Source organism: Chamaea fasciata, unplaced genomic scaffold (assembly GCF_029207755.1).
Source record: "Chamaea fasciata isolate MVZ Bird 193981 ecotype frontalis unplaced genomic scaffold, bChaFas1.0.hap1 SCAF_9, whole genome shotgun sequence".
Classification (NCBI taxonomy): Eukaryota; Metazoa; Chordata; class Aves; order Passeriformes; family Sylviidae; genus Chamaea; species Chamaea fasciata.
In genome coordinates, this window is record NW_027094094.1 from 3,542,656 (window position 1) to 3,554,851 (window position 12,196).

A 12,196-nucleotide genomic window follows, 5' to 3' on the forward strand; every position below is an offset into this window, starting at 1 on the left:
AAGCAGGCTTATAAATTCTTATAAAAATATTATGACTCTTCTTTGTATTAAAATGAAAAATGACTTATCTGCACTGATTCTGAAGACCACAAAACATGCTGGGTCCATTTTGTAGGGAAGATGATCTCAACTGATTGGTGCAAACACCAACGCCACCTCAAGACAACAGGTCTGATGACGAACCTTCCATCAAAGGATTCTTGGAAATCTGGTCCTGACCCAGAGAGCCCCTTCTGCTCATCAAAACTGCACGCCAGTGTCTTCTTCCATAATGCTGGTGATTCATTTCTTTCTTATTATTTGTCTTTCCTAATCATAGATATGTGAATTATCAATTACACTTAGTGGTTAATTGCCCTTCATAAAGATAGCTTTTCTCTTTTAAATTAGGCAGTTAATATATTGTAACTAATAGCATCCACTTGTACATTATAAATATATCTTCATTGATTGGAGCACTGAATGTGAGATTCACTCTCAAGTTAATGAAGCAATTGAGTGAAGAAGTGCAGGGTGTACCCAGGGAATAATTATTGTTAATGAATTATGATGTGACCTTCTCAGAACAATGAACAATTGGTGTGACAGTGGGATGACAATATTCCACATCTGTTATTCGAGACACAGTTTCAGCTGGAGTTAAAAAGCAAAGCAGTGTAATTTGGATACACAGCAAACTTTAATAGAGTGTGCTGTGGTGAAAAAAAAAAATATTCTAAATGCAGAGCCTCCCTGCATACTCTGAGGGGGACAAAAAATCCCACGATTCACAACTGCCTGGAAGCAGACATTTGCTGAATTAGAATCTGCTTTTCCTATTCCTCAAAGGTCAACATAATGAATCCATGGACAACACCAACCACAGACCTGCAGAGACAAACCAGCACCTTCACAGGGTGAAAGCAGAGATTCAGCTTTCTTGCACTACAAACCTCACTTCCCTCTCAGCATTTTGGATGAAAACCAGAGTGACACTTCTGAAAGGACTGAACAAAGCAAGAGTCTGGACACATCCCAGACTGCTTCATGCCTTCGTGGCCACCAGCAATCAACACCCCAACAGGTGAGCTCAGGAAATGCTTAGGTCGGGTCAATGAAGAGTTAGGCCAAGCTGGACAAAAAGATGGGGCACACGAAAAAGACTTTTAAAAATATCCTGGAACACTAGATGAAACAAAAACCCACAAAACTCTAGAGAAGATTTATTTCTACAAAAATACCTTTCCAATGGAAAGTCACCTTTCCCTTCCCAATTAGCATCCCTGAAAAGACCCCTGTAAACTCTGCCAAATCCTGCACAGAACAGCCAAACTCACCTGTACATTCAGTGTCACACACACACTGGGATGAATTGATCCCTGGATGCTCAGCACAGGGATGGTGAGCAGAGCCTGCAGGCCAGCAAACAACTGCTACCTCAGAGCTTAAATAATTAGGGAGAGCTTTTACCAACAGCTCTTCATGGTGGAAAACCTGGCTCCAATCATGTTTACAGCAAAACCCTCTTTCAGTTTCCCTGGTCTGGCAGGTCTTGCATGTGGAGAGACTAAAAGAAGTTGCCTGAAGGTCTGCATCTCACAGGTGTGAGGCTTTGCTCAGTGAGTCTACAGGGCTGCAAAGCTTCCAGGGAAACCTCCAGCCTCTGAACTGAGCCCACTGCTCACACTGCCCGGCAAAGCAAGGCAAGGTACTGCAATTTCCACCGCTGGCAAGTGTGGGGATGTCAGGAGAAGAATAAAGAACAAGATTTGTAATGTGATGTCTTGTAAGATAAAGAGCAAGGGATTAGGTACCTGCAAGTGCAGAAGAATGAGGCAGCAGGAGATGAAATACACGACACACGTTTTATCGAGATCCCCAGCGTGTTGCAGATTTATCAGCAGGTCCATTACAGAAGCACAGGCACACCCAGGAAACCCAGTCAATCAGGCCCTCAGCTGACTTCCACACATCGTGGCCGTGATAAAGATCCCACTCAAACTCTGTGAGCACCAGGAAAATCGATCCTGATTAGAGCACAAGGTGAGCACACAGACAGGCAGCACCGCTCTCCATGCTGCATGGTCCAGGTAGCTGTGGACATCCCAAGGCTGCCTCTCCCTCCCTGTTTGGGGCCATCAGCAGGCTCAGCATCAGCCAAATCCACTCCATTTCCAATATCACTGCTCCCAGCACTCCTAATGCCCAAGAGCAGGAACAGGGGAGCTTCACCTGAGTGAGGCAGAGCAGCTTCTGACCTTTCAGGGTGTGACAAATGCCAAACTCAGCCAAAGCAGCAAAAGAAACTTGTCAGAGCCCTTCTTGGAGGGGATGGCAGAACAGAGATGGCAGCAGGGAGCAGATGGAAAGGCCACTGTCCCCTGCAGCTGTGTGTCACACAGGCTGTGCTGCCAGCACCTGCTCTGATGGGGAGCTGCCACAGCACACAGGCACTGAAGGTAAAAGTCACAAAAAAACCCAAACTACCAAGCCCCAAATTAAAAGTGGACAGATGAGCACTGAGCTCCCACGGCAGCCTTACCAGAGGAGGGATTTAAGCCCATTCCACATCCAAACATCCACTCGGTCACCCAAATGATCCCTAAATCTACACCTGGGGCACCCCCCTGGCCCTGGGCACACCGTGAGCACCTGCCCGGGGGGACGTGGATGTGAGGGGTTTAATTTCAGCCCTGAGCTGCCCCTGATGCCTCGGCAGCTCTTTGAACTGACCTTTACCTCGTTCTGCTGGAGCAGGACACGGGGCTGAGTGACAATGTCCCACAATGCAATTACCATGCGTCAGATGAGCCAGTCCCTTACAAATCACCTCGAACTTTACACATCTGCTGGCTGTCAGCATCTGCCAGGCTCACTCACCCGAAAATAATGAAAAAAACTCTCATTATTGCTCCATAACAGGTAAAGTGTTAGGACAATTATTGGACATCCTCACTGACCTTGTGCAGACTTAGCCAACTGCCCTTGCCAACCTTTATGGGCAGCCTTTGGGCACATAAAACACAAAACCTGTTCTTTCAGATGATGTAAAGGTTGTGACACCCGTAGGAGAAGCAATGGTCCTGGAATCTGGACTGGGAATCATCAAACTTGAATTCACACTACCCTGCACATGGCTGAAGCAACTAAGGAAAAGGTATAAGGCTAAACTTCACATTTCCCATCTTTTCCCACTGTCTTTCGCAGTCAAGTTTTTTTCCTAAGACGGGAATAGGGGAAAGTCCAGCCCACAGCCAGAGGTCCTGTGCAGATGGGCAGTGGGGCAGAAAACCCTTTTGAGGCAACAAACCTGAGCTTGGAGACTGCCCAACATCAACTTCAAAGGGGTTTGGAAATGTACTACATGAGATTTCCAGAACTGGCTTTTTATCCTGCTTTTGGTTTTTCAGAGTGCTTTGGGGTGTTTTTTTTCCTAATTTAAAAGAAAGCATGCTGGGCACTTCAGCTATTTGACTCTTTTGCATCAATGGACAAACATGAGTGTGCTTCAGTGTAAACCTCTCAGCACTCTGATACCTTGTCTGAAACGCAGGGAGGCAACAGCACCTGCAAACAAACCTGAAAGTAAAAGCAGGACCTGGGCAGCAAGACCATCCTCCCACCTGGGCAGGGCTAATGTTAGTGCCCCCTGCAAGAGCCAGGGTGCTGATGCTCCAGGTAAAACCTCTCCTGACCTTGCAGGTTTTTCCCAGGAGAACCTCTCCCGGAGCACCACACCCACCTGAGGATCCAGAAGGGTTTTCTGGCTCAGAGCAATAACCCCTTCTGGGGTCCAGCTGTGGAAATGCCTGGTGAGAGGAAAGCACATTTGCTCTGCTTAAGAACTGTATCTTTGGCAAAAATGTGCTGTATTTTGTCTGCAAATGTGTATTCCTGCCATTCCAGAGGCTATTTCAGCTTCAGCAATAACAACAAGCAAAGTCATTATTTCAGAAGCCTGAAGGAGGCTGCAAGTGTCTTTGCCAATCCTTACACAGTACAAGCTCCTCCTAATCCCATGAAAACACTGAATTCCTCGGTGTTTTTTAACCTGGTGGGTTCAGAATGGAATGGAATCACCCAAGACTTTCTGTTCCCCTGATTTCTGCCATCACAGCACACCCAAACTGCCTCAATCCTGCTGTCACATCTCTGATGCCACTTTTGTCCCCTGACCTCCTGGTGTCTGCCTTCACTGATGTCCTGTCGTTGGTCCTGAGGACAGCCAGGCTTATTAAAGCCCTGCTTCTCTGGTGATCCAAACTCTCTGCTCCACGTAGCGAGGCTGCCCTGACAAATCCTTACACACAGCACTTCTTGGCCCCAGTCCCTCTTGCATTCCTGTGCCTGAAACTCATCTCTGCATCTGCGATCTCCCGAGCACAATTTCCTCTCCAGCCCCATATGGCTCACCTCTCTCTAAATATAGAAGGGGATAATTTGGAGGCAGTCCAAAGGAGGGATTGCAAAAGGGATTAAAAAAATAGGAGGGCATTACCTTTGCACATGAATAAAAGCAGGTTAATAGGCGCACATGAAGGAGACACAAGAAGAGGCCAAGTGTTACTTTAAAGTGACATAAGGAAGGGTACAATTATAAAAGTAAAGACGCTGGAAACACCACTTTGAGACAGTGTTTGACAGTAAAAAGTGGAAAAAAATCACTAAATTGTAGCTCAAAGCAAACTTTAAAAACCCACCAATGCCTTTATTTAGGCACGTTGATAATTTAGTATTTTTCAAAGGTAGAAAGAAATCCTGGAAGTTGCACACTAAAACAAACACAAAGTCCCATCTTGTCCTGAATTCTCTACAAAGGCCATTGAATACAGCTGGATACCAGAATTACTGCACAAATTATCCAACACCATAAATCACAGTACACCTCCCTGAACAGCAGGGAAGACAACAGATTTGTAGGCAACAATATGCCACAACAGCGAAATCTAGAATTCAGTATTTAATAAAAATAACATGTGCTTCTGAAGGAAACCTGCAGAAAGGAAGCACAAAGCAGAATATAAGAAAAAAAAATATATCTCTGGTCCATTAAGTTCAGTAACAAGATGAATTTAAGGCTGTAGATTACCAAATCAGCTTAATGTATCACACCTAAAAGACTTTTAACCACACTGCAAGTGGTTCAATAAGTAAACTCTGGCAGACCTTAAATAGCTGGTAAATCTTCACTTTGGGAGCTGTCAAGAAAAAAAAAAATCAGATCTCTGGGGATTCAGTTAGCATGAAGAGGTCTGGGATATATTTATTTGCATTAAGCAAAATATTTTTATGGACAACATAGTGAATTATATCTCAATAGCTTTTATTCTGTGCAAAAAGGGGGGGTGCATGATCTTCAAGGTTGCTTCCAGCCCAAACTAATCTATGGTTCTATAAAACTGCTAATTATTTCATTAAAAATTCATTCAAAAACAAGTTATCTTCGACAGGGTTGAATTCTCACTTTGTAACCAAACAGAACCTGTTTGTATAGACGGAATTCTGAGACCCTAAAGGTTCATGATGTGTAAACTCCAAAAATTCAAGCACTTACTCATGCAATTCGTGCAGACAGCAGGTGAGCACCCACAACTTCAGGCATGCAAATCTTTTAAAATAAATTATAAACACTGCCGATTGGGAAAGCAAATATGGGTTAAGTACACCCACTGCCCTCACAGAACTGAGACCACAGCTGATGTTACAGACTGGAGTGCAGCTGAGACAACTCTGCACCCACTGAGGATCAAATCCTGGATCCCCATCTGGCTCTGCCAGGGAACTGCTCCATGACAATACAGAAGTGCCTCGTTTTTCGTGTGTCTGCTGCTTCAGGAGGGCAGTGACACCTGGGTCACTGGATTTCTTCAGGTAGAAAGTGCAAAGAGAGTCAAGTACAAAACCAAATCAGCAGATATTTACACAAGGGTCTGTATACTTTACTTGAAAGTCTCTTTCTAGGAGGAACAACTCCTTTTCTATCAAACGTCCCAAAGGCACAGCAAGCCTTGGAACTCTGAACATGTGCACAGCCTGTGCTAAGCCACCTTATCTGCTGTGACAACAAAGATTCCCTCCTCCTCGTGGCACACACACTTCCAAAAGGCTCCTTTGTGAGCTCCCAGCTCGACTGAACCCCCACACCCAGAATTGTTTTACAATCCCAGTTCCGCTCGTTCTCCTCACAATCTTCCTCTTGTTAGACTCTCCAGGTATTTTATTTTAACAGGGCTGCCCAGCTGCTCCCCAGCCTCCCTGCTCCCCCAGATTTCCGCTGCCCTTTTCAAGGGCTCTGTAGAAAGCTGTACTAACAGATGCACCCTCCAAGCCCAACAACAGGATGTTGTAAACGTCCAACCACTGTGTGCTTTTCATATGGATATGCTAATGGACACACTATCAGCACACAGCTGTAAATGCAAATGCCAGAGCACAGCCTGAGCATCTTTTATGGGTGTTTAACCACCTTCTGTCTTGTAAGGGAGCAGCTCCCTGCTATTTGTGAGATAAAAAGCAGCTAGCTCACCTCGTGTCAATGCTGTGTAAATCGATTAAGACAATGACAGCACGGCACTGAGGCTCTGTTAGGGCCGGCTCCAGGAGAAGCCTTTAAGTCACCGATGGCCTTTTCTCATCTTGTCCATGGGCTTTCTGATCTGCTCCAAAGCATCTGCCAGTGAACTGCACACGCTGGGAAGAGATGGGTGGGGTTTACATAACTCTTTCAAAGAAACAATGATACGCCACGGTAAGTTAAACAATCGAGAAACATTATGTCTTCAAAGTTTTAAAGGGATAAATTATCTTGTCGAGCCACTTTGGGCTTTTTTAGCTATCCACTGCTCTAATACTCCACCTAAAGATAACGACAACAGTGCCTGGAGAATTTCGAGACATTCCTGGCTCCAGGGGTTAAACCAGGGATGCCAACACCCTTTGGCACACGGGTGCCTGGCTGCCACAGTCTGGATGAGTAACGAGGATCCAGATCCACCTTATCCCTTGACAAGCTCTGCTCAACAAACACTCCTGTGGTTCATCCTCTCAGCCTCCAACCCACCAACCCCCTCTCAGTGCACACTGAATCCTTCCATATTTCACGGGTAAGATTCATCAGGGCTGTAGGTACATCAGCAATAAACAAAGCATTCCCAGCTGTCACACTCTGTGTTTCACCACAGGTTATACCAACTACTGATGCCTTGCTCAGGAGGGTCTCTACAGCACTGAGAGGTTACTGAATGTCACCTTGCTCAGGGTGTTCCAGTGTCCATCAGCTTCTCTGGCCGTGTTTCTGCTCCATCTGACTGTACTGTTGGCTAAAAACAAACAAACAAGAGGGAAGCACCCCTCTGCAGCCATCACAAACAGAAACCAGGCCAAATTCTGCTGGCAGAAATCACGCTGCTGCCCTCGCAGACACCAACTCAAATAACTGCACAGCAGAACTCGGCTGAAATCAAGAGAAATAATGCAGCAAACGTAGTTTGAGGAGGTCAGGACAGCTCCAGTCACGTGAAACCAATGACAAATTAGTATGTTTGCTTATCATTTTTACTGGAGTGTGCTATATGTTGTTACACTAAGTTAATTGCTGTAATGGGGGAGATGATGTAGCAAGACAGTCTGAAAAGAGCAGGTCAGCTGTCCTGTTGTAAGGGTCCTTATCTGTAGTCTGAGTTATCAAAATGATATTTAAGGTTTCTGTTGGACATATATATGCACTGAAAGATGTTAGACAGCTCCTTTAGCAGAGGACCACAACAATTTGAATTAGTTACAAGGTTCCTTGTTATCAGCAATTATGGTTCTTTAATTGATTTAAAAAAAAAAGGAATTAATTTTAAAAAGAGCTCCTTTTGGCTTTGATCCACCTGCTTGAAACCACCCATCTGTACCGTGACACAGACACAAATATTAATGACCAACTGGCAATAGCATAATGAGTCAATAAAGAGTTTAAATGGTGTGAGCCAGAACAATTACTAACCTAATAGGCAGATAAATAAGGCTACTTGACTTTACCCAAGGAAAATGATTATTCTTCACCACTTACATTGAATTACCTGAACAAAGTGGTTCGGTGGGGGTTTTTTTTCCCTTCCTGGCACTTTTCCATTCTGCAGTTCCCAGTTCCCACAGCTAAGACCACTGCTTCTCCACTGCTCACCAAATCCTGCCCAAACGAGATCAGCTTTCCCTGCACAGCATTCCAGAGCCTGTTGCTGGATTGGATCTCCAAATCCTCCTCAAAGACCCCTGCAGCCCCTTCCAGACAGGCAGACAGGGCAGGTTAGCTGCCGAGGGCTTCCTGTGACTAACAGGCAAAAAAGGGCTTAGACATTCCCTGGATTTCCAAAGAAAGCATATAATTTCCTACATTTAGCCCAAGGCCAGAGTTTTACTGTTGTTTCATCAGCGTATTTCTGACGTCAGTGTAAGTTAGACTGAAGTTTACGTTGCCTCCATGCAGGAGATTTCAGCAAACGCAGGGACAAAAGTTATTAAATAACAGCCCGCAAGCTGACAGAAAATGAAGTTTAAAATCTAGGAGCAAAAAAACAACGTCAAAAGCATCTGGTGAACCACAACACAGGTATTATCGAACATGCCCTGGTTTCTAAAGGAATGATCTGATCTCTGGCAGTATTTCTGCAGTTGTTGTTATTTATGCTTGGTTTGGCTGTGCCTGGAGGCCTTGGCTACGATCTGGGCTGTCCCAGGCTGTGCTCTGCATATGCACAATCCCCTGGAAGAACCACAGGATTTCTATAGAAATTCCCTCTGCCTAGAATTTCGTGGGAATGCTGCTCTCCCCTTGGCTGTCCTGGCAGCTGCAGCTTCTCCTGGCTAGGTGAGCACCATAAACCAGCCAAGAGCTTCAATAAGCCTTAAACTTACTTCAAATATTGCTCTCTGACAGCACTGGGAACTGTGATCCATCTGATAACATCTTCTGTGCATCCTACACGTGTTTCATGAAATATGAACAAAGACATAATTATGCGGAAAAAAAAAAGCAACCAGCAAAGAGTTCTGTTATTACCACTTCATTTGGATCTTCTCCAGTTCTGCCTTCCCACCAAATGTTGGTGGTGCCACATTTAGGGGATGTCCTCAACATTTAGGCACGTGTTTAACTAAGCCTAAGTTTAACTAATTATGATTAATTTTACTGAATTCAGTATTTCTTCCTGCATATTTTCCTGCTCAATAATGCACTCGTCCCAAGTGTGTCTGTGCTGAGTGGTCCCAGAAGACAGAAGCTGCGGAGGTGCTCACCAAAAAACGCCGTCAGTGTTTCACAGGAATTCAGAATTTGGACATTTAAAACATTTCAAGTGGGGTACACTGGAAGGAACACTAAAGTTCCAACCCCCTAAAATGGGCAGGGACACCTTCCACTATCCCAAGCTGCTCCAAGCCCCATCCAGCACTCGCCAGGCGAAACTGATCTGGATTTTCCACATGGGTGGGTGAAACATCACAGAGAGCCAAAAGGCTCTTCCAGAAATTCACAACCACACGATCAATACCTGTCTTTAAACAAAGTTATCCCTGTGGCCACTGCTCTCCCCTGGCCCCATCCTGCTCCTCTGGTCAAGCAAGGCCAATACAGACACATCGTCAAGTCAACCGAATTAATTAAAGTTAGTTAAGTTAAAGTTACTCAGCTCGTGTTACCTGGACAGCGTCACCCTGCTAAAAGTGAAGGATTTCCCTACCTGTGGGCACTGGGAGTAGCTCACCAAGGCCACACTTTGCTTTGGAGTCACCTCCAAGCTGGACAATCATTAACCCCGCACAGAGATTCTCCATTTCTGGGTGGCAAGGTCCCTGAAGCTCCGGCTAATGTGACAGCAAAGTTGGTCAATTTACAGAAACGCCAGCGCGGGTAACGTTTTAAAAATGATTACCGGGGGACAGTGCCACCTCTCGTACATACTGCCGGCACCAGCCGATGCCTCGAGTTTTAGCTTTCGTGTTTTTCAGATGCCGTGCTGCCGGGGGGTGCGGTTCCGAGCCTCACACGGAGGCACCGCCGCCACACGTGCAGCCACAACAGCAAACACAGCACCACGCGGGCCGCGCCTGCCCCAGACCCCTCTCCCCACCAGCCCGGGCTCTGCGGGATCTCTTCTCTTAAACAACCCTCAATGGCACCACGCTGACCCGAAAATCTCCCGTTTCCTGTGCGGGACTGACACAGCACGGCGGGGGCTGGAGTCAACCCCCCCCTGTGCTGCCCCGACCCCGCGCTGCGCCTTGCGGACCCCCCTCACACACCCACCCACCTGCGCACGGCCTCGGCCGAGCCGGCGATGGGGACGCCGCCGTCGGCGCCGCTGTCGTAGAGGACCCCGCTGACATCGAGCAGCAGCCCCCGCACGGCCCGGGCCCAGGCGCAGCTCGCCATGGCCGTGCCCGCCCCGCTCCGTGCCCGGCGCTGCCGGGAAATGCAGTCCCGGGCCCCGCTCCGCCCCGAGCCCGCCCCGCCGCATCGCCCCGGGAAGGCGCGGAGACGCTGCTGCTGCCCCAGCCCTGCCAGCGCTCAAGGCCAAGCGACCTGCCCCGAGTGGGTGGCATCCTCACCCATGCAAGTACGGTGAAATTATTATCGCGATTTTTATCGTCCCTTCCAACCCAAGCCATTCTGGGATCCGTATGACAACCAAGAAAAAAAGAAAAAAAACAACCCCCACTGATTCGTCATATAAAGAATTTTACAGTCGCGGATAAGATGTTATCAGCTGTATTCCAGCTTTACAGATAGGATTATTTTCCCGCAAATATCCTCTCGTCACTAATGCCATCAATAGCACGGCACGACTCCCAGAATGTATAAGGAGCTGTGGTGGAATTATAGTGCATTTTGTTTTAAGGAAATCAGAGGAGCCTTGGCAGCATTGATTTGCATCGCTGCTCCTGGAATAGCCTCTGGCTTCTCCCTAAAGATAATATCTAAACTGTGAAATTCATTAAATAGACTCAGAAATGGATCAGGTTATTTAAAACAACATTACTAATGGCACAATATCTCAGCTGTCTGCAGTGATAGTGAACATTGTCTTGGATAGTGTTATCAGTCCAGGACACCCGCTATGAATATTGATCCACAGCTTGTTACAGCCATCACTTGCCGTCAGGACAGGTCAGGGTTGAAACCCACCTAGCATCAAAGCAATTTAAAGACAGCACTTGGGCTGAATTTTAATGCCTGAGCTGGGAAACGGACCAACTTCAGAGTGCTGGAACTAATCCGTGAGTATGTGCCTTCCCACATGCATGTGTGTTTCTAGGTTGTTGTGTATATACATGTGAAACGGACGATATTTGAAAATGTCTTGTAGCTCACAGATTCATTTCAATGCTGCAATTTACATTTTCAGCTCCTGCAGACCCAACAACTCGAACAGAAGTATTTGTAGGCTCACACATACCAGATTTTTTCCCCAGTTCACCACCTCACACAGCCCCCAAACCAAGCTTTAGCCACCTGTAGCTTGTGGGTGTGAACCCCTCAGGTCTGAGCTCCCTTCTCTTCTACATTCTTGTGGTATTTTACCCCAGAGGCTCATGCCAAATGGGCTCTTGGATAATGAACAGTAACAGTTACTTTTAGTCACATCCCCCTCGCACATAATCATCTCATCTTCTTGCTCTCCCCTTATCTTAAGGCCTATGCCAAGAACTATTTGTGAGCCCATTCTGCTGAGGCTGAGACGGCTATGAAGAGAAGGAGGGCTGTGCTCTGCACCTCTCCATTGGAATAGAAGCAGGTGGAATAGTGGATTCCTACCGAGGGCTGCCATCCCTGGCTGAAGAGTGCCTTTCTCCAATCTATCTGATGATTTGTGGCACCAACAAATGCTGAAATGCCAAGGAGCGGGAAAAGCATCCCCCTGAACAGATACAAGTGTGCAGAAATACACTGCAAGCACGTTTTCAATGAGCGGGACTGGTTAGGAGTGGCCAGGGGCTGGTGCAGAGTGGGGAGGCTTGGCCTGCTGTCCCCTACCTGTCCCAGCTATAGGTGTGAACAGACAACAAAGTGTTTTCCCCCAAGGCAAGGAGGGTTGTTAGGGGGTTGCTCAGTGGGTAGGAGCTGCTCCAGCACAGACAGGCCTCAGTTTCCCTGCCTACTAACTGGGAACGGTGTGAACACCACGGGAGAGTTGCAGGAGTGGCCTGCAGTCTGAACGACACTGATCCCAAG

At 46.8% G+C, this 12,196-nt stretch overlaps 1 protein-coding gene across 7 annotated transcripts in view; it reads right to left on the reverse strand.

The window, feature by feature from the left end:
- Window positions 1-10,411, reverse strand: part of LHPP (phospholysine phosphohistidine inorganic pyrophosphate phosphatase) — a 71,190-nt gene extending 60,779 nt beyond the window's left edge. For all 7 annotated transcript variants that reach the window (XM_066190759.1, XM_066190758.1, XM_066190757.1 and 4 more), the window contains exon 1: window positions 10,275-10,411. In XM_066190759.1, the coding sequence (XP_066046856.1) occupies window positions 10,275-10,396 (122 nt within the window). In that variant the 5' untranslated portion in view covers window positions 10,397-10,411. The remainder of the gene's footprint in view (window positions 1-10,274) is intronic.
- Between the last annotated feature and the right edge of the window lie 1,785 nt (window positions 10,412-12,196).